At 33.8% G+C, this 26,363-nt stretch overlaps 2 protein-coding genes across 3 annotated transcripts in view; both read left to right on the forward strand.

The window, feature by feature from the left end:
* Positions 1-1,766: 1,766 nt before the first annotated feature.
* On the forward strand, positions 1,767-3,316 carry LOC124834706 (FCS-Like Zinc finger 2-like). Its single transcript, XM_047309468.2, has 2 exons — positions 1,767-2,270; positions 2,807-3,316. Exons 1-2 carry the CDS (start codon positions 1,987-1,989, stop codon positions 2,988-2,990), a joined length of 468 nt encoding a protein of 155 aa, XP_047165424.1. The 5' UTR covers positions 1,767-1,986; the 3' UTR covers positions 2,991-3,316.
* A 6,361-nt stretch (positions 3,317-9,677) lies between these two features.
* LOC124822162 (pleckstrin homology (PH) domain-containing protein) overlaps positions 9,678-26,363 on the forward strand; it is a 56,186-nt gene continuing 39,500 nt past the window's right edge. For both annotated transcript variants that reach the window (XM_088100343.1, XM_088100344.1), the window contains exons 1-21: positions 9,678-9,961; positions 11,169-11,272; positions 12,272-12,406; positions 12,503-12,553; positions 13,471-13,565; positions 13,650-13,767; positions 14,041-14,142; positions 18,257-18,445; positions 18,525-18,685; positions 19,164-19,334; positions 19,860-19,952; positions 20,050-20,371; positions 20,468-20,572; positions 20,665-20,760; positions 21,610-21,677; positions 23,397-23,517; positions 23,597-23,791; positions 23,863-24,066; positions 24,172-24,281; positions 25,047-25,143; positions 25,252-25,350. In XM_088100343.1, the coding sequence (XP_087956469.1) occupies positions 9,865-9,961; positions 11,169-11,272; positions 12,272-12,406; positions 12,503-12,553; positions 13,471-13,565; positions 13,650-13,767; positions 14,041-14,142; positions 18,257-18,445; positions 18,525-18,685; positions 19,164-19,334; positions 19,860-19,952; positions 20,050-20,371; positions 20,468-20,572; positions 20,665-20,760; positions 21,610-21,677; positions 23,397-23,517; positions 23,597-23,791; positions 23,863-24,066; positions 24,172-24,281; positions 25,047-25,143; positions 25,252-25,350 (2,733 nt within the window). In that variant the 5' untranslated portion in view covers positions 9,678-9,864. The remainder of the gene's footprint in view (positions 9,962-11,168; positions 11,273-12,271; positions 12,407-12,502; positions 12,554-13,470; positions 13,566-13,649; positions 13,768-14,040; positions 14,143-18,256; positions 18,446-18,524; positions 18,686-19,163; positions 19,335-19,859; positions 19,953-20,049; positions 20,372-20,467; positions 20,573-20,664; positions 20,761-21,609; positions 21,678-23,396; positions 23,518-23,596; positions 23,792-23,862; positions 24,067-24,171; positions 24,282-25,046; positions 25,144-25,251; positions 25,351-26,363) is intronic.

Here is a 26,363-nt window from a genome sequence, read left to right on the forward strand (position 1 = left end):
CTTTTATATACGTTAATTGTATTTAAAAGTGACGGACTTTTAATAAATATTTTAGGATTGTCATAATCTTTATATAAATGTATATAACTTTTGAAAGTTCCAAAATATAAAATATTTTTATATTAAAAAATAATTTAAATTATATATTAATTTATATAGATATACAAAATTGAGGAGTTCAGGGTCTCTTTCTGTAACATGAAAGTCCGCTGCTGCCTAACACAAAAACATATCCCACATAAGTGGCGGTAGAAGCAAATTTTTTTAGATAATGTAATAATTTTGTTTAATTAATTTTTTATTATGTATAATAGTTTCGAAACTTGTAATCCATATATATATATACATATATATATATATATATACATATATATATATATATATATATAATGTATGTAAATATGATAAATATAATTATACATATGTAATTTACTTATTCCTCTAACATGAAAGTATTTGTGTATGGTGTTACATTTTAATTTATAAAGACATCAAATATAAAATTGTGATGTATGTATTAACTTTTATCGTATTTAAATAAGTAAACTTATTTATATATATAACTTAGACGGACTCTTAAAACCTGAAGTTTAACTTTTTGTTTTATTAATATATAACACCGAGTTCAGTTTTAATCGAGTATAATAACAGAACTTTGATAATTATCTAACTTAAATATCACTTTCTCCTGTTCAATCTATCAAATATAAAACTAATAATGATAGATTGAATCAATATAAATATGAGCAAATAAAAATTCTGTAAATGAATATCTCACTATTCAGAAAATTATAAATTAAGTAAAACGTGTCAAGAAACTGGTATTCCTAAGCAAATTGAAGAATAAATATGTAGCAAATTTTTTATTAATACGAAAGATAATTTTGTAAAAATAATATAAAATATTAAAAAATTATTGAATTAATTTACCTAATTTAAGAAGAGGTGAACAATAAAAAAGTCTTTGAAAGAGAGAGGAAGGAGAAAGTATTAACTACGCCTTCATGTATAATTGAGCTTGAAATTCAATGAGCACGGAAGGCCAGAGGCGGGTAGCCCGTGGTCCCATTAATTAACTCTTGAGAAAACCAGAGTAAGAAAGCAGGACATGGTCACATATAAAAGGTCTCTGTCCTTTTCTTTATTTATGGTTTTAAGAGTTTGGTACAGTATTCTTAATTTTGTACTTATTTGTTATTAATATATTTTAATACAAATATTTTAATTTTTAAAAAATAAAATAAACTAAAGTTTGATAACCAAATACATAAATAATTATACAGAATTATTTTAAATTTAATTAGAAAGCTCCAAATCTTAAAATATATGACAATTTATTGAACTATAAAAAATATATATATATATATATATATATATATTATTTATTTTTTTATTTTTTTGAGAGTTACCGTTACTCTTACGCGCAGTGCGTGAGTTTGGGCCCTAGAACTTACTTACACCCCACCACAATTTGGCAAGCAAGAGGAGTGGGACATGTGAGGTTTGGTCCAAACTGGGTCCCATCACTTCTCACACAGCGCAAACTAACTGTTAAAGATCTTCCCTATTTTCACTTCAAACCCTCACGTTTTATTCAAATTACAAAAATGCCACAACATGTACAAGCACAGTTCCATTTCTTACACATTCAATGGCATGCCTGTAATTTTGGGTGCCCCTCGAATTAATAATAAGAATAATAAAACTTTTTAAAAGCTAGATGCAGGTATTTGAGCCAATGGATGCACACAGAGGGATTAGTTTTTGTAATTGCAAGTTATAACCTGCCTCTCCTTATTATTGCCCTCTCGTTTCCGCATTCAACGACCAGAACAAAAAAACTTTCACCTACCACTTTATAAAACCCTTCTCTTCTCCTTTTCCCAATCACTCTCTGTTCATTGTGTTCCTTCGTTCCTTCCACAAACCAAACCCAGGGAAACACTTTTCCTTTCGGTTTCCTAAGAGAAACAGTGAAAACAAACCATGGCCGGTTCTTCCAAGAGACATTGTTTCTCCGAAGAGGACGGTTGGATTTCTTCCACGGACTATTCTGGGCACAACTACTCCCATCACAGCCAACATGGTTTTGTTTCTAGAACATTGGGTTTTGGCACTTTCTACAACAGAGGTTTCAGGAACCCCTCTATTCTTTCCCCAAGATCTGGGAGATTTTATGATGCCAGATTCGAAGATCACCGACCCCACTTTCTTCAAGCTTGTTTTCTTTGCAAGAAGCCACTCGGGGATCGAGACATCTTCATGTACAGGTTCAATTTACAGAATTCATCTTCTTGCACCAAAGATTAGTAATATACATATTACATTCCTCAATCCGTACCCTTTTTGAGAAATTAGATTTAAATTAGATTCCTTCGGGCTTCCAGTTTTTATTATGATTCTTAATCTAAATCTTTCTTTCTCCATCCCTTTATTTTTTAGATTGTTACATGTTTTTGTTCTCAACAGTCTGTTGTTATGGTTAATTGAGTGATATGCAATTGCAGTGTCATGAATTTATGGGAAATTGAAAATCTTGATATGTATGTCGGTAGGTAACGACTAGGTCTTGAAACGTGTGATGCTGGGATATCTTAATAATTTATATTTTTGTTAAAATTTGTACCCAAGAGGGTTGTTTCTTGTCAGGATCTAACAAAAGTGAAGGTTTTTCCTTTTTTTTCTTCAATGGTGTTGCTTAGGTTTGATTTCGATTTTGTAATTTAATTTTGGTTTCCATTTGAATGTGAATGTTGTTGGATCTCTCTGGCATGGCTCTGACGGGTGGGAATTGTTTGTACTGCAGAGGGGACACGCCTTTTTGCAGCGAAGAGTGTAGACAAGAGCAAATAGAGAGAGACGAAGCGAAGGAGAAGAATAAGAACATTTCTTCTATGAAGGCTTTGAGAAAAAAGGAGCAAAGAAAATCTGTCTCCCCAAACAAGGCCCAGAATTACTCGTTTCGTGCAGGGACGGTTGCTGCCGCTTAGATGAAACTTGTATTGTAATAGAATACAAAGAAAGAAAAGAAAAAAAAAAAACAGTTAAACCGCTTCAGCGTTGTCTAAGAAGAAAGGAAAAGAAAAAACAATGAAGAGAAGGAAAGTAGAAGTGAAGTTTTTCTTTCCATGAAGAAGGGTCAAGAGAGAAGAGATCCTCCTCTGAAAGGTTTTTTTGTTCATGAAGCTGTATATGGTAATACGCATAGAGAAGCTAGTTGCGTGTTGGATCCTCTCTCCCCAATGACTCATTTTTCAGGATTCTTGTTATTTTTTAAAATATCACATATATATAAAAAGGTATTAGTTATATAGTATTTTATGTGATGTGGTGGTTGCAAACAGTTTCGAAGTTTTAACGAAGAAACTTAACTGCTACTACATGTATTTCTTTAACTTGTTACAGTGTTTTCACCTTTTTAAGTGAACATTAAATATGAATCCAAGAAGGGAGACTTTTATTTACTGTAGCTGTGGCCGTGGCCTGCGAAGAAATTGGGATAGTGGAAGTTTGAGGTCTGAAACACACTACCATGTTATTCATACTTTACGGAAGAAACAAATAAACTGTTGAAAAAGAAAAAACCCTTCTACGGACCTATCGTTTCGTTTAGTTATTAACTAATAATTAGTTTTTACTAATTTTGTCTATGTAACTCTAGTTCATGTTTTTAAAAATCATTGATTTTAAGTTCATTTATTGATATATAGAAAATTTCAAAGTTCTCTCCTTTCCTATTTATTAGTTTTCACAACCCTCCTCCCTCTTCTTTTCCACGAACCTCCTTTTTCTTCTCATTATTTTGTCAGAGAGAGAGAGAGAGAGAGAGAGAGAGAGAGAGAGAGAGAGAGAGAGAGAGAGAGAGAGAGAGAGAGAGAGAGAGATGGTTGGTATAATGCGCTATTTTAGCTTTTATTACTGGTGATCCTTGGTGTATATGTCGTATAGTTTTCGCCATTACAAGTATTAATATGGAGGAAAAATTCATTCTGTAAGATAATTTTTTTTTCTCTAAAATTAAGTTTGATTTTTAAAAATATGTAAACAAATTAAATGATGTAAAATATGAAAATTAATAAATGCGAATTAAATACTAAAATGGAAACGGTATAAAAGCAAACATGTTCGACTTTTTTTTGGTATACAAGTGTGACTTATTTTTTGTAAATTTCTTCTCGCTTAAGTCTCTTAAGACTTTTATTATGGATGACAATACGGCTAGTTTCAATACCTCGCAAGGAAAAATACTAGACAAATTAAGTATTTTAGTCTCACTCGCATAGAAAAATACTAGACAGATTAACTATTTTAGTTCAATACAAGCACCACAAGTTTTATGTTTCTTTCAAGTAACTTATTTACGTTTTTTTTTTATTTCATAAAAATAGCTCATTTATTTGTATTAAGTATAGGATGAAAAAAATACTCATATGAGTTTTCATGGGTAAATATTTATTATTCTGAAGTAATGAATATTTTATTATCTGTTTATAAACGTGTGTTGGGATGCAAGTATCAAATTATCGTTTTATTATTTATAAATATTAAAATTAAAATTTAATTTATATTTTATTAAGTTAAATTTTATTAGTATTAAATTTAATTTATATTTTATTAAGTTAAATTTTATTAATATTAAAATTAATTTATTTTTTGTTAAGTTAAATTTAATTAAAACTAATTTTTAATTTATATTATATTATATTTTTTTGTTGTATTTTTAGTTAGATTTTATTTTAAAAATTATAAAATATTTTTTAAATATTAATGGGTATCCATGGATATCCATGAATATTTTAAAACATGTAGATATTTTTTAAATGAGTATCCAATACGTAACAAGACAAGACAGGTTAATGATTTTTTGTTGTTGTCAATTGGATAGTAGATAAACACTTATTCGTGTTCAATCCGCGTTGCTGCCAATGACGTGCTTGGCCGGTTAGGAGGAGTGGCGTTAATCCTGTTCGGGGTAGAGGCACATGGCTGCCGTAATGAAGAGAGAACCCCAAGCTTTCCCTATTCTTAGATGGGAAAAGAAACTCCGGCTACCATATCGACATTTCTTGCACATCATCCATAATCAGTTCAACATTATCAAATTTTAACGCCGTTAAACGGATAGAACTAAAGTCATGCACTTTTCATAACATAGAGATCTAATGTCTTCATTTTTAAAATCGGTTACTAAACACAAATTCACCTCCTCGAAGTAAGCATTTAAGTCTTAAATCTACTTAAAAGTTATTTCTATTTTTGATAGACTTGAACTTAAAAATTATAAATTATAAAACTACAAATATTTTTTATTTTAAGAAATGAATTTATAGAAATTAGTATTTCTACTCATTTAAACAATTAAAAAAAATTATTAAAATTCTTATATGGCTCACGAACCAATTTTCAAATCTGTATGTCACGTATAAGAAAAGTTAAAATTGGTCAGACCGAATCATATTATCATTCCTAACTTTTACTTATGATTCAACTATTAATGAATTTCAAGAATTTAAAAAAAGAATGACAACTTTTTAAATGTGTATACTTTTTATGATCATTGCTATATTAAATAATGTATTTTTTTATTATATATATATATATATATATATATATATATATATATATATATATATATATATATATATATATATATATATATATATATAAAGATAATTTTTTTTCTTGATGTACACGGTTATTTTCCAATTTTATGCTTTAATTTTTTTATATTAAAATAATTATTTTATCAATTTTAATCTTGTAAGTAAATTTAATCATTTTATTCTATTTTTGTTTTTTAAACTTAATTATTTTTATTATAAAATTACTTACAAAATAAATTAAAATTGTTTAAAATAAATTTATAAAAAAATGTTTATATTTTTATCGTAATAATACTAATTTTATTATCATAAAAAAATTGTAACACATGTGTTTTTAATAGTTACGATCAATATATGTCACTGTGTACAATTATTTGTCAACTTCATAATGTAGAAAACAAATTCAAATAAAACAAAATAAAGGGTAATAAAACAGTTTAAGATAATTTTTGTTAGATTAATTGATAAACTAAAACAGGTATAGTAATTTCAATAGAACGAGTATAATGATCATAATAAATATTAAAAAAAATACGAAAATCATGCCATTTAGAATCTGTAACGTCCCGGCAACTCACCGGGACCGCCGGCAACTCACCGGGACCGCCTTTAAGCTATCCTTCAACTGTATAGTCCCATACCTATACAGTCTCCAAATCTCTCTCATTCCGGTGTATGTTCGATTCATCCATGTACCCCTTCCACCCGAAGCTGCCAGGAGCCGCTCCTTGTCTGTGCCCCTGCACCATGCTTCTTGCACCGGCGTCACTCCCCGCCCTCGTCTCCGTGCCCGGGTGTCACATGCCCACCAGCTTCCGCTTGGTTCGTCCTCGAACCACACCGTACTGGGAGAGGCTAGGCTTTGATACCATCTGTAACGTCCCGGCAACTCACAGGGACCGTTGACTGCCCCCACAGACCACCACCAGGCTTTCCAGTGTGCTTTGTCCTCACTCGCACACTTTCCGGGAAAACTTCCCAGAAGGTCACCCATCCCAGAATTGCTCCAGGCTAAGCACGCTTAACCATGGAGTTCTTATGAGTCAGGCTACCGAAAAGCAAATGCATTTTGGTGATATGAGTAGTCAAATCAATTCCTTTAAGCTATCCTTCAACTGTATAGTCCCATACCTATACAGTCTCCAAATCCCTCTCATTCCGGTGTATGTTCGATTCATCCATGTACCCCTTCCACCCGAAGCTGCCAGGAGCCGCTCCTTGTCTGTGCCCCCTGCACCATGCTTCTTGCACCGGCGTCACTCCCCGCCCTCGTCTCCGTGCCCGGGTGTCACAATTAACCTAAGAGTTTAGAAAATAGTGTTTTACATGTGAGAGTATATTTTAAATAACAAGTTGGTTAGTTTTTATTAAATAGTCGATCAGTTTTTATTACAGAGTACGCGGATTTATATTTTTTTCTTTGCTTTGCACGTTTTTATGTGCACGTAAGTGATTCTAGTTTATATGTTATGTTTGAGTCTTCTATAAAACTTTCTATTGATCAGTAGTCTTAATAGTGTGTTACGATCATGTTTCTATTGTTTGTATGAGCAAATAAAGTGTCTTGTGCTCATGGAGATGTTTTAGGATCCTTGAGCTTTTTGGTCATTTGTCAGGTAAGAGACTTTAGATGTTTTAGTGTATGTGAATGAGATATTGTTGATTGAATTTGGTTTGTTGAATCTGATTTACTTTTATGCTTAACTCTATGGTATGTTTGATTGCTTGAAACGCGTGTTAGTTGTGCTAGACTGTGGTGATTAAGAAAATTGAGGAATTAACCATTTGATCAAGTTGGTGTTCATTATGACATTAAGAACTAATTTTGAACTAAACATCGTGTTAGGAATGCCGATTTAATCATATATGAACATGTCATTTGTTTCCCAAATCACATGTTTTAAATGGAAATTTTTTGATATGACATTGAGCGAGATTGTTGTAGCTTTCAGTGCTAGCTTGAAATTTTAAGTTTGGAAGCATTTTAGCTGCAACTCGCTAAGCACAACTTTTTTCCACTTAGCAACCATTTTTGCGAATGATTTGAGGCTGACCGGTGGCAAGGCACTGTTGAGTGCCACTCTCCATTACAAGTCTGGAATAATTTTATGTTCAGCTCGCTGAGTGACATAAATGTCTCGTTGAGCGGGCCATTTTGTAAGAAGAATGCAATTGAGTGCCATTTCATATTCCATGTTTTTGGTTAATTTTTTGTTGTTGTTTGGTATTGATTTGTATATTTTTTATGTTGCTGGTGAGTACAATGACCATATGAATATATATATATATATATATATATATATATATATATATATATATATATATATATATATATATATATATAACAATTATTGATACGTTGATGACTGATTTAGTTATTGAGAGAAATTTTAAGGAGAAATAATGTGTCTTGGTGACTATTTAGTGTATGCTTGACATATGAGAGTTCAAAAGAAGGTATCCAACTATACTATCAGTCATTCAACTTAGAGATGAATGGGGTGGATAAGAGAATGACAAGAGGTATTTACTCTAGACTTTTGGTTTTAGATGTAAAAAATTAACTCCATGAGTAGTATGGTATAATTCATGTGTTTATGATTAATTATGTAAAACATAAATACTACTACGAGTGCATATCTACATTGAAACCCCCTGTCAAAACATGTATTTGAATAATGGAGTCTAGATTTATCTGTATGAGTTATGATATTTATAACTATTGATATAATGTTATATGTTTTAAATTGTTTATGAAGTTTCCTTTTAAACATTATACTTCTTTCTTTTTTTTGTAATGTTTCTATTTTACAATGATCACCCTATTTAGTATGAAAATGAGTCACGAGTAACATATTTTTAGTGAAAGTCAAGGATACTGTGAGTGATATTTTTGTTTTTAAATAGTTTTGTATAACGATTTCTTACTTTTTTGAAAAACTTATTTAGTTTTTTTTTACTTTATATATATATATATATATATATATATATATATTATATTATGTTAGCATAATTATTATTTTGGATACTTTATTAATATTCTATATAATTTCTATCTATATGTTATGTATTAACAAAATTTATAATGTTTTGTTTAATGTTTTATACCAATGAGATATTTCAAACATGATCCAAAAATACAATTTTTGATACGAAAAGTGTTTCAAATTATATAAGGCAAAATGTATTTTCAGATTATATAATTTAGAAATGTGTTATACAATATATATATATATATATATATATATATATATATATATATATATATATATATATATATATATATATATATATATATTTCTTTATCAAATTACACAATTTGAAATACATTTCCAAAATTATAGAATACACTATTTAAAATATATTTCTAAATTATCTAATTTAAAATATGTTTTCCAAAATTTAAAATTTGAAAATATGATTCATAAATAATTTAAAAAAAAAAATTCCAGTGAAGTATACCAAAAAAGATTGGGCTGAAAGGAAGAAAAACTCTTAGAATCTAGATATCACTATTTTATGAGAAATCCGATTCCATAACTAGTTTGATTTTCATTATTTGGGATAAACAACGTGCTAGCTGCTTGCGATGTCAGCATGGCAGATCAGGCCACCTGTCATTTAATTGCATTCGTGAAGAGCAAGCGTGTCCACCACCGAAGGACAACCGCATTGTAAAACGTATTTTTGGTAAAGCAAAAAATGCTAAATAATATTTTTTTAATAATATGTTTTTAACTATATGTGCTGTATAATTAGTTAAAGTTGCTCTGATGAAGGGAACATTAATTAACAATAAATATAATGATAATTTTAATAACGTTCACTATTATAGTTTTTCACGATTCCGTTGCTGTTTGTCTACAATCCTACACTCTTACGAAACAGCCACGTTGTTGCACACGTGACCTCACGTGAGGAATTTTGTACGTGGTCAACTCTTACGGTTGAAAAATCGTGTATTGTAACTTTTGTTTTACACGCTCATCTTAATTTTATGCCATAGCGATCGACTTTTCTGGGAGTACCTTTCAGAGCAAGATAGTAGTAATAGTAGCATTTTCATTTCATTTTATATTTATATTTATTTTTGGGGCCAAAGCGACAACAACGTGACCTTCAAGTTCCGAATCACTCGTTCCGATATCCGTTTTTCCATCCTCTTTTCCTTCTCATCGCCATCGTCATTCGTCGTGTTTTCGTCTCTGTAACCGCCGCGATCGACTTCGTCGTGCGGTGTATATGATCACTCCGCCAAGAGATGCTAGAGGATCAGGTGGCGTACCTCTTACAGAGGTACCTTGGCAATTATGTGAGAGGTCTCAACAAAGAAGCTCTCAAGATCAGTGTCTGGAAAGGTTCTCAAAATCTTGACTAACTACTCTTTTTTATTTATTCATTTAATTTTCTTAGTCACTTTCTTTACCTTATAAAAGATTTTGCTATTTCTTGTTTACACTTGATTGCTAGTTGAGATTAGAGTGAGGCTACGAGTTTGTGTCTGAATTAAATTTGTCGAATTGAAATTCAAGTGTTCAATCTGCTGGCAGCGCTAGAGCTACCGTAGCGAGTGTGCGTGTGTCGTTAGAGTAGCTAATTTTGTTTGAACTTATTGTTTTCGGTGGTTGTGAAATTTCTGCATTGAATTAATCAACGTAGTTATTTGGGCGTTAATATTTGTCGAATTGGATATACTAAGTGTTTAATCAGTTCGTCCTGCCAAGGCTACCGTATCGATTTTTCGCGAGTGACTTGACTAGCAAATTGTCTTTGGAACTGTTGTTTTTGGTGATTGTGAAACTTCTGCACTGTTCCGATCAATGTGGATACTAATTTCGGCGTTTATATTTGACGAATTGAATTTCAAGTGTTTAATCTGTTGATAGTGTCAGAAGAACTTAGCGAGTATGAGCTAGTGGTTCGAGTTGCAAATTGTGCCTGCAACTGTTGTTTTTTATCAATGTGGATTTTCTGCCTAGTTCTCCAATCATTGTAGTTTTGAATGAGAGTGGGAAAAGGTACGGGTAAAATGATTCTACTATCAACAATTGGCATTTGGCTATATTGGTTTTTTATGTTTATTTCCTCTTTCTCAAAATGTGTTGGAGAATCAAATGCGTAATTTGTTCTAGCTATCCTGATTTAGCGGTATTCTATTTCGTGGTCAATTTTGTTCGTGAGGTCCATCTGTGCAAACAGATACGCATCTTAGTTATTAATAATCATTATTGGAAGACTGTGGGTACGTTTGAGAGCATGGTTTTGGAGGGGAAGGAAAACGAGGACAATTTTCTTATTTTTAAACTAAGAGAATTATATCATATTTACACAAATAAACTAAATATTAGGACATCCAACCTAATCTATAATTTTATTTCTTCATAAATAAAATCAAATTAGAGGATATTTATTTGAAATGAAAAATTTATTCTTTCTTCCTTTTTCCCTCCAGAATTCAACTTCCAAACATATCCTTACTGAGTTTATGGATGTAGAGTTGCTCGCTTTTACTTTTTATCTTCCTCATTAATTTTTCTGAAATATCTTTACCTACATATGAAACAGGCGATGTAGAGCTGAAGAATATGCAGCTGAAGCCTGAGGCTCTGAATGCTTTAAAACTTCCAGTGAAGGTTAAGGCAGGTTTTCTAGGATCAGTGAAACTTCAGGTTGGTGGGGGATCAACTGCTTACTCAGAATTTAGAAATATAATATGTTGAATATGGTTATATATATATATATATATATATATATATATATATATATATATATATATATTTTTTTTTTTTTTTTTTTTTTCTTCATACTGCTTCCTGTAAGTAAAGTATGTATGCATCCATTGAGTCGGAGGATACTATCTTTATTATTCAATCTTTGCATAGATAGCCAAGATTGATTTTACTTTAATTTAATTTTTGTTCTTGACCATTTTTGTAAAATTGAATGGCCATTATTGACTCTCTTTCCTTCTACTGCAAACCTCTTTGGTCAAGGATGGACATAAAGGAAAACAAGACTGAGTTAGAAAGAAATAACAAGAGCTTAGATGAACAAATGGGAACTTTGAGCCTTGATCGTGTTTAACGAAGAAATGATAGCTTTAATTTACACAACAGTAGCTCATCAAAAGTACTATATTTGAATTATTTTTTCTGTATAATTTTTCATTTGCCAGCTTTGTTCTCCTATTTGTGTGATTAATTTGTGGTGTAACCAACTGTTTTATTTCTCATTTTTCTAATTTATATTATCTTATATTTGTTTAGCAATGCAATAGGTGATTCAATAGCATTCTTTCCTTTTGATTAACTAAAATTATCTTATACTTTATGGTTTCTGCTTTTCACAGTTGATAAAAAAGAGAGGGACTTTGGGGTTATTTCAGCAGCATGACAATTGTATAAATGGAATGATTTTTCCTATTTATCTTCTTTATTTTATAATTTCATGGGCATATTGTAATTGCCAAAGCTGTAAGAGCTTGTTTCTTTTCTATATATGTATTGGTAGGGGACAAACAGAGATGCGGGCCTCTTGGTTTGTTGTGGATTGTGGTAAAAGTTCATTATTGAAATAGTTTCTCATTCATCATGCACCCATTTAGCAGAAGTCAAATATTTCTTTCTGCTTGACTGATGGTCACATTTGATGATTGTGTTTATTTTAAGGTTCCATGGAGTAGGCTTGGTCAAGATCCAGTCCTAGTATATTTGGATCGCATTTTCTTACTAGCTGAACCTGCTACTCAAGTTGAGGGATGTAGTGAGGATGCTGTCCAAGAAGCTAAGAAGAGCCGAATACAGGTAAGAATTCAGAAGTAAGAGTTAGATAAAGTGTACTCACTTTTGGTTGAAGATGATTTATTTGAGGAAGCTCACTTTTCTTCCATTTGGCAACAGGAGATGGAACTGAAACTTTGGGAGAAATCACAACAGTTAAAATCAGAAATGGTACGAATTTCACTTTTATAAATGTTTTTTTAAACAAATAGTAGATTTTCACTTTGGATTTTGTCCTGCACGATATATCCACCCAACTTTATGTTCATCTGCTCATTTTTTGGACATGATTAAAATGGTAGATCGCTGGATAAATACACAGAAATTTTCTCCCTCCAGGTTTTCTTAGAATTTGGGTTTTAGAGCTACTCAGCCCTATAAGCATCTTGTAAGCTAAGGACTGTGCATGTTTTTATTTTAGTGACACATTTAGTTAATGTAGGGCTAAACAGCATCCTTGAGGCTACAAATTAAGACAATTTTGAAAGAGGCTGCAACTAAAACGTTGAAGAGAGAGTGGGAAAGAAATTTCAGAAAACATGAATGCTATTATGAAAGTGTGAAAATTTTATGCTGTGCATTTGATCGTTATATTATTCTCAATAGTCAATTTGATAACTTTCTAGCTCTAGTCCCCTAATAGAGGCTGCATCTGTCCTAATTCCTAGCTAACTCAACTTAATTGTCACAATGGCTGGTCAGCGGCTGATTAGGCCGCAGCTGAGTTCAAACATCACAAACACACTTAATACTTTCACAGTCCATGTACACTCATGAAATAAAATACATATACCTATAAGTTTCACCAGAGGACTGCCAAAACTGCACCACTGTCTCAAAACTTTTGCTTGTTTCTTGTCAAAATCTGTATATGTTAACAATCAAAACTGTCCCAGAGTTGAAGGACAAATTCCAGCCTCACCCAACCCCAAACAAAATATTTCGCATGAAAGTTGGTAACAAATTTGCCTTATATTAAGAATACCTTATATTAACTCATGTCTCTCTGTGTAAACCTATGCCTACAAGTTTCTGTATTATTAAGAATACTTTATATTAACTCATGTCTCTTGTTCTTTAATCTTAAGAATCAATCATGGTTGGGATCCCTCATTGGCACCATCATTGGAAACTTGAAGCTTTCAATTTCTAATATTCACATCAGATATGAGGATAGTGAGAGGTACTAGAAAATTTTGGAATGTTTTGTGAATGGAAATTAGATCTCTCATGTTATACCCTTTTATAGCCTCATATTTTGCTTTAGCAATCCAGGACAACCATTTGCAGCTGGAGTTATGCTGGATAAACTCTCTGCTGTGACAGTTGATGATACCGGGAAAGAGACTTTTATTACTGGAGGTGCACTAGATCGCATTCAAAAGGTTCTAATGTGACTTATATTGGCTGTAATGATGAAATCCTTTTGTACGATTAAGATGCTTATCCATTTGATAAAGTTTTAAAGTATATCTTGCTTTGGAACAAAGAAAGGTTATCTAAATTTTCATTTTCTTTCAATGAATTTTTTTCCTTGCCTGTGAAACATAAATTCTGAATGGAAGTAATGGTTTTGTGTATGTAATGATCAATACATCTGGTACTTGCTAGTGTTTTTTTTCTTTTTGTTAATTTCTTCTTTCTACATTGCTTTGCAGTCTGTTGAACTTGATCGACTTGCAGTTTATCTAGATTCAAATATTATACCATGGCATGTTAACAAAACATGGGAAGATTTGCTCCCTTCAGAGTGGTTTCAGGTATGTATGCTGGAGGGGATAGGGAGGGACAGTTATGGATTTACATAGAATTGTTACTTTTTTTTTACTTCTTTAAAGTCCTTTTCTTTTTCAATATTTATCACGTATTTAAAGAATAATTTGTTTGGGTATAGTAGGTAGTTTGGTTATCATGATGTTGCTATTTTCTTTATTTATAATAAAGAAAATATTGACTAAGCCGAAAATACAATAGTCACATAAGAGTTGAACAAATAGAAGCCATATTGGGTACAACAAGTGAACCCAAAAGCTCATCACAGACATGGGAATATATATCAGCAAGTCCGTGTAATGCCAATATCATGAAGAACTTTGACTATTGCTCTATTTCTTGGACAATAGTAGAGGCAAGAGGCAATAATTCATTAAATTCATGAAGAGCATGAATTTTACCCATATAATTAGTCATAGAGTCCGGATGCTGAGAAACAACAACATTGAATAAATCATGACAAACACCATAAAAATGTAAATATTATTGGTGTATAATAATTTGGCCTATTTCCAGACTTCAGAACATGTGTCATAGGAATGCAAAAATTGTTTTAAAGAAGAGTAAAGGATACCCTTGAGAATGATGCATAACTAAGCATCAATTTTCATCCAACAGGGAACCTTTCAGTCACTAAAGTTCAAATGATGGCGACAACGACGACGACTTTGATAGTAGTGACGGCTGCAGTGGACAAGGGGTGACAAAATTTGTTCGAAAGACCCTTATGCTCTTATACCATATTGAATATAGTGAAAAATTATGTATGAGAATAATCTCCCTTGTGTAGAAAGTATACGTAAGGTACTTTATTTATAATAAAGGAAATATGAACTAAGTCCAAAATACAAATAAAGATTAATAACAAAATAACTGAAGATAAAAGATAAAGATAAGATATCTAATAATCTAATATATCTAACATTTATGATTAATGTTGATATTCTTGCTGTGTGAGAGGAGAGGAGTTGTTCCAACTTGGTTCTCTAGAAGGGTAGGGAAATTGGTGGGCTTCTGTTCATGGTCTGTCTAAGATGTTTTGGGGTGTGGTTCTGCTTTTTTATTGTAATCTCAATGACTCACTGTCACTGTTATTTTATCATGATCCTTTGAAAAGCGGTTCTTTCCTTTTCCTGTTAATATTACTACAACAATAATAACCTTATCCCACTAGGTGTTTCTACTAGGTGAGGTACATTACATGGATCACATGGTGCTATAAGGCTTCGTTGAAGACCAGATTTTTAGTGACATCGTTCTCCATGATATCCCCCTTTTAAATTAATTTTTTAGTATTTTTCTTGGTGCCTTCAATGCCCATTTTTGCTTGTGTTCAAACTTAATCATTTTCTTTGTCATCTTTCTAGTGACAGTTGTCATGCCAATATTTCTTTGCATGCAATTGGAGATATTGTATCAGCCGGTATTAACTGTCTTGTGCATTTTGCATTTCACTCTCATTTTAATGTTTAGCTTTTCTGTTACAGTTAGTTACAAGTTAATTACTGGTTGTTTTAGTGCTGACTCAGCATTGATTACTCTTATAGCTATCTGTTAGGTTACGTATTAGGTTACTTCCCTCTTTTATTCCTAACACTATCTCTGTCGTACTCTATGTTTAAATTATCTGACCCATTTTTGTTGGTAGGGGTGCATTAGGTGAGATCATGCATGATCCTTAGATCCAGGTTAACTGTTAGGGATGGAGAGTTTACGAGTGAAGGAATAAAACATTAAATGCCTAACTGCCTTAGCAGTTAGGAAGAGCGGGGTTATTGGTTGTACAAATAGAAAATAATCAATTGTAGTGGGGGGTCGATTGTTTTGATTGTAGTCTAACGGGGTTTGTCATCCTGAGGAGGGAGGTTAGGCTCTCTAGAGGGAGGTTATGCTCCCAAACCCAGTCCTTGTAAAGAGATTCGTTTACGGTGAATAATAGCAAAACTCATTCTTTCATTTTTGTTTCTATCTTTTGAGTGTTTTCTTGTTAGGTTCCTGGAACCTAACAATTGGTCCGACCTGCCGTTTGAAGTGGGGGTGAAGGATCAAGAAACTGCCGGATCCCAAATTGGGCGCAAGAACGAGTTATGGAGAGACGACGGAGGGAAGACTGGAGGCGTTGGAGATTATGATGGAACGGGTGAAGGCTGAGTCCGCCGCTGTACGACGAGAACTGCAACAATTAATACGGATGATGGAGGCGAGGACTAATAACCATGACGGAGACTCGGATGGAAGTCAAACATCCGTAAATGATAATCCGGGGAGGCGCGATGAGGAGACTGGAGGAAGAGGGAGCGGCGATCATCAAGGGTGCAACATAACTGGAGGAAGAGGGTGGACTTACCCACGTTCGAAGGGCTAGAACCTCACAGTTGGATCAATCGGGCGGAACGATTTTTCGATATCCAGAAGGTAGCGGAGGAAGATAAGGTGGAACTCGCGTATATCAGCATGGAGGGCAGCGCGAGTTACTGGTTCAAGTTCTGGAAGGAAAAGGCCACCAATCGTTCATGGGAGGGCCTTAAGGCAGCCATGATCGGCCGATTTTGGAGTGGATTTCGGGGGTCCGTATTCGAACGAATGGCGACGTTGCGGCAGGAGGGAACCGTGGAAGAGTACATTCGCGAATTTGAGGTGTTGGTAGGGCAAACCCGTGGCATACCGGAGGAGCAGGTGTTGGGTTATTTCCTTGCCGGGTTGCGCGAGGACATCAAGGGGCAGGTGCGCATTTAGGACCCCCAGGAGTTGACGGTGGCGATGAGAATCGCGAGAGACGTGGAGGACGCGACGCTCAGGAAGAAAGGGGGAAGTTGGAATGCGACCAAGAATTCACAATCGTGGGAACGAGCGATCGGGGCAGACACAAGAAACGAGATCAATCACCCAAATCCGAGTCGATCGAGCGGGGCAGAAAGCGGACAATCGGTGAGAAGAGAAGAAGTCGCAACGAGTAGTGTAATGAAACCGAACGGTAAGGTGGGGCAACCGAACGGTATGGGCGGGAGCGACAATAGAGGCCGAATGGTGAGGAACCTGCCCTATCCTGAGTTCATGAAGAGAAAAGAAGAGGGACGATGTTTTCGATGTGGAGGACCATTCCTGCCCGGTCACCATTGTCCAGAAAGGAGCCTGCGGGTGGTACTCTTAGCAGAGGATGAGGAAAACGATGAAGAGGAGGATTTGCCACCACCTAAGCCTCCTAATCAAGCCGAACGGTAACAGGGGACAACCGAACGGTATCAACAGGATAGACCGAGCGGTTGCGATAACAGACCGAGCGGCCAAACGATATCAGTAGGAGAGACCGAGTGGACAAGTTTCCCATTTCCAACCTTGAGGACAAGGTTGTTCGGCAGCGGGGTGTAATGTTAGGGATGGAGAATTTACGAGTGAAGGAATAAAACATTAAATGTCTAACTGCCTTAATTGCCTTAGCAGTTAGGAAGAGTGGGGTTATTGGTTGTATAAATAGCAAATAATCAATTGTAGTGGGGGGTCGATTGTTTTGATTGTAGTCTAACAGGGTTTGTCATCCTGAGGAGGGAGGTTAGGCTCTCTAGAGGGAGGTTATGCTCTCAAACCCAGTCCCTGTAAAGAGATTCGTTTACGGTGAATAATAGCAAAACTCATTCTTTCATTTTTGTTTCTATCTTTTGAGTGTTTTCTTGTTAGGTTCCAAACCCAGGAACCTAACATTAACATACTCGGTCCATTATCTAATCAGATTTGTTTAATGGAATTAAAAAACTGATTTTTGAAAAAAAAAATGAAAATGACGTGAAATGTTGGACAAACTAAGAAGTTCTGTTTAATAAGGTATGTTTATGTTACAGGAACTCATCAATAAAAGTTACAAACCATCTAACCCCATAAACAATTCAGTAACAGGTTCCCCATACATAAGAAGAATAACATAAAAAGGAGTAGCACCTTCTAATATTACCAGGTAGAAAGGAAGAACAATGATGCTTATTATATTAACTTGAAAATCATTGCACTGGAAAGACTGAACAATATAACTTTATTACGTTTTCCTTGTAATTTTATTATCTTCTTTTCTTAGTTTCTTGGAAGTGATTTTCTTATAAAATCATTCAGATATTTAAGTATGGCACTAAAGATGGGAAGCCAGCTGATAATTTGTTAAGAAAGCATTCGTACATTCTGCAACCAGTGACTGGGAAGGCAAAGTACTCCAAGCTACTGCCAACTGAAGTTGCTGATAGCCAAAATCCTTTACAGAAGGCTGTGGTGAACTTAGACGATGTTACAATCAGCATATCCAAGGTTCATTTGACTTGTTTTTTCTTGTCTTTAGAGATTGTGTCTGTTTTTGTAGATAATCTTTGCATTTTTTTCTTTGTAGGATGGATATGGGGATATCATGAAATTAGCAGACAACTTTGCTGCATTTAATCAACGACTAAAGTATGCCCATTATCGTCCACTGGTGCCAGTAAAAGCTGATTCCAGGTCTTGGTGGAAATACGCCTACAGAGCTGTATCTGACCAGATAAAGAAGGCAAGGTATTTGAACCATCCGATTATTGTCTTTTGCCAAGCTAAATTTTGTAACCAATTTCTGTAGACAGGGAGTGTGATTCGCATAAGTAACTCCAATTTACAGCGTAATTTACTATTAAGTAACTCCGATACTATTCTTCGATTACTTTTTTATTTTTTTCATCTTTATGCTGCTTTTCAAATTTTAAGGAGTAGTTTCTCAAGCAGTACTAGGAAGATGCAGTTCTGAAATTTCCACTCAGCTTTCTTCGTTCTATTTCTCAACCTTCATCTTCAATAAAGTTCAGAGGATGTTTGGTTTGTTATTTTCTCATCAAACCAACACCCTCTTAAGCTTGCTGCTTCGACATTCAGAATGCTGTACTTAAATTTTTGAAAACTAATAGTAGAGCTTTGTGGCATCTATGGTGCTAGTTGATCATTTTTTTTATCATGTTTAATGTTTATATTTCATTGACTATGGATATTGTGCTTCTGTCAGTGGAAAAATGTCATGGGAGCAAGTTTTAAGATATGCAAGCTTGCGGAAGAGATATATCTCTCTGTATGCTTCACTACTTAAATCTGATCCCACTCAGGTTACAATTAGTGGCAACAAAGAGATTGAAGACCTAGATCGGGAGCTTGATATTGAACTTATATTGCAATGGAGGTACGTTGTTTGTTTTGATACGGTAGTATTTAATATTAATATTGAATTAATTATATGAATAAACAAGGATATGTGAGCCTATAATTGATTCAACTATAGTATCATAACCACAGTCTATGTACATCTGCATACATTTAAAAAAATTTAATGTATCATTGGTTAGAAATTAGAAAAAGCATCTTTGCAGTTTTCATTGCCATTTTATTAAGAATTCTTACTCCTCAATCTGCTAATATTGATTTTACTTCATTTGAGCAGGCAAGCTCTCTTTTTGCCTTTGTACATTGTTGAGTTTTGGTGTGTATGATTTGGAAACTGTATTATTATAAAGAAAGATCTATAGATGCTTCTTTTATTCACTGTATGAGCATCAGATATCTCTTCCTTCACATGCACTTTTACAAGTTTGGAATCCACATGATTGGGATTAATCAAAAGTTTTATGCATGTTATATGTTACTCATATATTAGACCTTGGAACCCTCTTGTTTTATTCTTTGACCTTGAAGTATTATATATTTGCAGAATGTTGGCTCACAAGTTTGTGGAACAATCGGCAGAGTCAAACCATAACATTAGGAAACAGAAAGCACAGAAATCTTGGTGGTCATTTGGATGGTGAAGTCTTGTCTTAAGATATTTTCCTGTATCAGTAACTAACTAATGAATTTTGTTTTAGATTTTACTGTGAAGCTCATCTATGATCATGCTACAGGACCAGTGAATCCCCTAAAGAAGAAAGTGATGAATTCAATTTCAGTGAAGAGGACTGGAACCAGTTAAATAAAATAATAGGATATAAGGAGGGCGACGATGGACAATTGGCTGTAAATAGCAAGGCGGATGTTATTCATACTTTCGTGGAAGTTCACATGAATCATAATGCTTCAAAGCTTATCGGTGAAACCAAAGAGTCCGTTGCTGAATTATCATGTGAAGACCTTAGTTGCTCAATAAAGCTTTATCCAGAAACAAAGGTCTTTGACATTAAGTTGGGCTCATACAAGTTATCATCACCAAGAGGTCTCCTTGCTGAGGTCTGGCTGTCATTGACGTTAATGTTCTGCATTTTTTATTTTTATGCTCATAATTCAAGTTGTGATATCTGAAATATTTGTTTCACATCCATTCAGAGTGCGACTTCCTATGATTCATTAGTTGGTGTCTTCCATTACAAACCTTTTGATGATAATGTGGACTGGAGGATGGTTGCCAAAGCTTCTCCATGTTACATGACTGTATGCAGTTTGTCATTTTGCTCCCTTCCTCTACTTGACTTTTAATTTGTTTGCTTTACTTGTTTACTGATTTGTCTTTGGAGTTTGGCCAGTACTTGAAGGACAGCATTGATCAAATTGTGAAATTCTTTGGAAGTAATACTGCTGTAAGTCAGACAATAGCACTAGAAACTGCAGCTGCAGTGCAGGTATTATTTGACTTAACATCTCTGCTATTTGGGAACATGTTAAAATTCATAGCTGGAATTGGATATTTATTAACTATGATGCCTGGACTCTGTATATTGATTACGAAGGATAAGAGGTGAGACTTTGTGAAAGATAAGAGCGTCTTTTCCTATCAAATGAACCAGAACTGCAAAAAGCAAAAAACTTCATAATGAAAGCCAATGAACTTTTGTTTCATTTTTACCAAAGCCTTTAGACTTAACCCGTAGAAACTATCTGAAAATGGGACATTTGAATTTACTAATTTGGTACTCAAAAATGTCTGGCGGGGAGAGAGGGAGGAATTGGAATGAAAATGTACAAGGGAAAAGTTGAAAAATCCGAAGTCCAAACTTGGCGAGATATTTTGAGAAGTTTCAGATTTGATTTCTATTGTTTTTAATTCTGTATGTTGGCTATATCTTGATTTTATTACTAGCATATCAATCCCACAATCTCAGGCTTTTGTTTCCTAGAATAGGCAGTGTTTGTTTCCAAATTTATCCAATTAATGTATATATGTATATCATATGTATGTAATGAGACTAAACAAGAGATAAATTATTTTCTTCTAAACTTGAGAAAACTCTCTTATCTTGAATGGTAGTAAGCTGGGTTGAAAATAGGATCAGTAAAACCATATGGATTTTAGTTTTACCAGCTTCCCTATATTTCAAGCTCTCATTGTACTGCCTATGTTCATCTTTTCATTTTATATCTGCTGACATATTTTCTAATGCTAAAAAATGGAATTTATTTCTAACTTGCTAGAAAGTTCTGTTTAATCTTGTTGAAAGGATGTTCTAATTAGCTTATATCATTGTTCCTAGATGACAATTGATGAGGTGAAGCGCACTGCACAACAGCAAATGAACAGAGCATTAAAGGATCATGCCAGGTTATATTTTCTGTCTTGCTCTATTATGTGTGTGAGCCACAAGTAAGAAACTGTTCTATCACTCATTTATAGGTGCTGATTGGATCCTCTTGGAACTAATGATGTACATTGTATAAATAACTACATGGACTAATGCCTCCAATCATACGTGTTAAAGCATTGAAGGGGTCTATTCTATAGCTATGAAACTACTATCTAGTTTCTCCTTAATAAAATGTTGGCATATGTCTGTATGCTTTGTTTTATCTTGTTGTACTTTGTTGCGTGAAATGCTAATTGTTGACTTGTCACAAAGTTGCTTCATATTATAGTGTAAGGTCATCAAGAATGATCTCTATCCAAAGTTCACAAACCCTTTAAGCTATAGCTAAAAATTTTGCCTCCATAATTGACCTTGCCACTTCATTTGGCTGCTCCAAAAAACATGTATCTTGGGGTTGGATCTTTGATCAATGATTGATTCCCCATTATTTGTTGTGTGTATCTCTGTGGACATTCTCCCCTCTTTCTTTGTTAGTAGCATACTTTTTGGGCTTGCCTTTATATACTGAAGCATGCATAAATTTACTGAACACATTTATTGGATAAGCTTTGTCTAGCCTAGTGTAGAATAGATAAATAAACTTTCCTCAAACCTTTTATATTTTACCATTTTCACTCTAGGGTTCTCATTCTCCTATCATATGGTTTTGAATTGGGTGATCCAATGGTTTAGCAACCCACTTACCCAACTTAATCATTGCCCTAGGATTTATTGGTTCTCTTGACTGAACAGATTCGTTGCATGAGCTTGTCTGGCCTAGTGTAGAATGGATAAATAAACTTTCATGAACCTTTGATATTTTACCATCTTCTGTTTTGGGCTCTCATAATTTCTGATCATATATTTGCACTGGGGTGCTCCAATGGTTTAGCAACTCACCCAACTTAATCATTGGTCTAGGATGTACTGCTTCTCTGTTTACTTTGTTGTCTATGAAGATGATCTTGTTGTCTATGCAAGAAGTGATTTGGCTTGTATCCACAATCTTAAGTAGGACACCATATTTAGAGAAAAGATTTAGGCATTCTCGATCTTTTTAGGGACTGATTGCTCAATCTAATATAGGTGTTTCTATGACTAAATCAAGCATGCCACATTGTGACCTAGTGACCTAGTGACACTCTAATGGATTCCAATGTAAAACTCCTATCTTGTTAGGATGAACCGTTGACAAATCATGCCACATTGAGACATTTGTTGATAAACTTAACCACGTTAAAATGACTCAATTCGACATTGCTTTTGTTGTAAATGTTATAAGTTAGTCTTTAATGCTCCTTGTGATTGTTAGTTTGTGTATTGGGTCGCTAGAAATCCCCTTTCTGTAATGAAAACCTTTTTTTTTTAAATGAAACTAAAGGAAACTCCCAAGTTGTTGGCTAATCTGTTACTGATAGGTTGTTAGCTTTAAGAAATAATAAATACAATATAGTTGTCAGATCCTTGCACAATGTCACCAATCTAGGTAAAAACCTACCATATATTTAAAACAATTACTTAAGCAGCTCAAAGTGGAAGATGTTAAGGAAATGAAAATGTTTTTGTGAAAATTTTTGTAATACTAAATTATTCTGGATTTTCTTTTATAGTTTGTTGTTCCAGCATGTAACCGTTCCTCAAACAAGAGGGTTTCATCTTGAGAAGCTTTTTTCTAATTCTAGTTATTTATCTGTTAGGTTTTCATTGGATTTGGATATTGCAGCTCCCAAGATTACTATTCCAACTGATTTTTGTCCAGACCATACCCATGCTACAAAGCTTTTACTAGACCTAGGGAACTTGATGATTCGTACACAGGTAGACATTCCTGATAATTTTTGTAATGTCTTTTTTTTTTTAACTTTTTTAATCTGTTAACTGGAAAATATTTATTCAGGATGATAAACAGCAGGAATCAGCCGAGGATAATATGTACCTTCGATTTGATTTGGTCTTAAGTGATGTATCAGCATTTTTGTTTGATGGGGACTATCATTGGAGTCAAGTTTCTCTGAATAAGTCAGCCCATTCTACTAACACTAGTTTCTTCCCAATTATTGACAAGTGTGGAGTCATCTTACAACTTCAACAGGTAAAACTCTTGAGCTGTTGGAATTTCTTTTGATAAGAAGCATTCCTACTTTTTTTCTTCATTGTGGTCAGATTCGTTTAGAGACTCCATATTATCCTGCAACGCGTCTTGCTGTGAGGCTTCCATCATTGGCCTTTCATTTTTCACCAGCTCGGTATCATCGGCTGATGCATGTGATAAAGATTTTTGAGGAGGAGGATGGTGACGGCTCTGAGTTGCTTCGTCCTTGGAATCAGGCTGATCTTGAAGGGTGGTTGTCTCTTTTAACTTGGAAGGTTAAACTTGATCTCTTTCAGATCCTCTAGGTTTGCTTGTTGTCCATGTAATTCCATCATAATCTGTTATACTTATATCATGTATCTTCTATAAAAATGTAACAGGGTGTGGGAGTTAGGGAGGCCTTGTGGCAGCGGAGATACTTCTGCTTGGTTGGGCCATTTCTTTATGTACTTGAAAGTCCTGACTCTAGATCTTATAAACAGTATACCAGGTACAAATTCCTTTCTTTGTGTCTTGTTATCATACTATATTACTAGAATTTGCATCTATTACATTTAAGGATTGCTATCAGTTTCTTCAGTTAGCTTTGGTATTGTTATTATAATATAGAATTGTCCACATAATAGGATATTATTTGTCAGGAGTAGTCTAAAACTTTTTTCTGAAAATGGTAGAACTGTTTATATTTGTTGTTCAATATTTGTTGGACATATACACACCAAAAATGATCTCCAGGGACTGTCGGTCCACTGGGCAGAGAAAGTTTTCTAAAGACTTCTCTTTGGACTTTAGATGTCATGTTAAAGGATAGAAAATAGATACAGTTTGAGCAGAAAGCTGTGTTAGAAATGCATAACTATATAGCCTTATTGTCTTTGTTACACATCATAAGAGGATATTTATGTTTTCTCCAAAAGAGATATTCATTCCTATAAACTAAATTTATTATAATAAGATTCGGAATATTTAATTTGATTCTTGACAAAGAAAACTAATACAAAGGGTGAAGACTTATAAATGTAAGCTGTAGTTAGGTGCTACTGAGTCAGCAACTGGTAAACTCTCTTAAAAGAGTAGATGTTACTGAAATTACAGTGAAATGACAAACAAAAATTTTACATTTGGTTTTGTATCTAATAAAGTGTTTCTTTCTTATTTCTGAAGAATCTGGTTAAAGTGTTTTTTTAATTTGTTTTCTGCATCTTCTCTTGGTTTATATATGCTATTAACAGCCTATGTAATCATATTGTCATAGCCTACGAGGGAAACAGGTATCTGAGGTTTCACAAGAGCTTGTTGGTAATGTACAACACGTTTTGGTCGTTTGTAGTCCTACACGATCCAACAATAAGGTAATTTTTATTTTTTCTATTGTCCAGACCCCAGTAAAGGCAGCTTTCTGTTCATTCCATAAAAGTTTGAATTTCTACTCATAGCAATCATTAAATGATTGGTTGTAGGTTGTCGAGGACACAAATGCACTAATTATTCGTTGTGAATCTGAGGAATCAATGAAAACCTGGCATAGGCGCTTACAAGGGGCTATTTATCATGCATCAGTTTGTTTTCTTACTTCCCTTTCTCTTCTTGCTCTTTGTGTGTTTGTCTGTGAATTTTGTGAATGAGTTTGTACTTTTTTTGTAATCCTGATGTAATTTTAACAAATGGCAAATGTTTATATATAGTCGTAAAACATATCTGCATTGAGAAGTTCCATGAGCTTGCTACTATATAAAAAATGATAGAAGCAGTGCTAGAAATAGAAGAAAACAGAATTTATTTATTGACTGAGTCCATCTTTAATATGAATTTTCTAGATACAGTCTCAATTCTTTTTCACCAAATGAGTAACTTGAGGTTGAAAAGGGGTCAGAAGATTATATTTGTGTGATCTTGTTAGGACTTAAGTAGAAGAGGAGAGCTGATCCAAAAGTAGTCCATTAGGAAGCCTCGAGGCTCACTCACCATATTAAGGAGCTCATCTTACTTAATTTGGAGCTCCTAATATTGTCACCCTCTTTGAGGACCAACGTCCATGGTGCCCACCTCTCGGTGGAAGCACTAGCAAGTACTAGTTGTTAGGACATAAGCACGAAAGGGAGAGTCCAACCCAGGAGACTAATTAATTGGATGGGAGAACCTCAAGGTTTAAGTACTTCATCGATTATGCATAATATATGCAAATACAGTAGCATAAATACTAAAACATTACCTTTAAACACTTTAAATGCTTAATTAAACTTAACTTTTTAAATATTAAATTAGAAAGAAATCATTTATTGATTGTAAAATGAATGAGTATATGTATTCTCTGTTACACAAGTCCTATATTTAAGACCAGATAATAGACAGTTAAAAGAGTTTGTTATAACTAACTGAACCAGTTAGTTATATAACCAAACCAGTATGCAATAGAAAAATTAACATAAAAGGTACAAAGAGAAATAGCACCGACAATAACGCGGGAAGGGAAGCATGTCAATCAACCTACAAAGAAGAAGCTACTTGAATGAAAAACCCTGGCACCCCAAAATAAAAATGCACTGCCTAGAAGGTTTGAACTTATGCAAAC

Source organism: Vigna umbellata, chromosome 10 (genome assembly GCF_029865625.1).
Source record: "Vigna umbellata cultivar VRB3 chromosome 10, Vumbellata_1.0, whole genome shotgun sequence".
NCBI lineage: Eukaryota > Viridiplantae > Streptophyta > Magnoliopsida > Fabales > Fabaceae > Vigna > Vigna umbellata.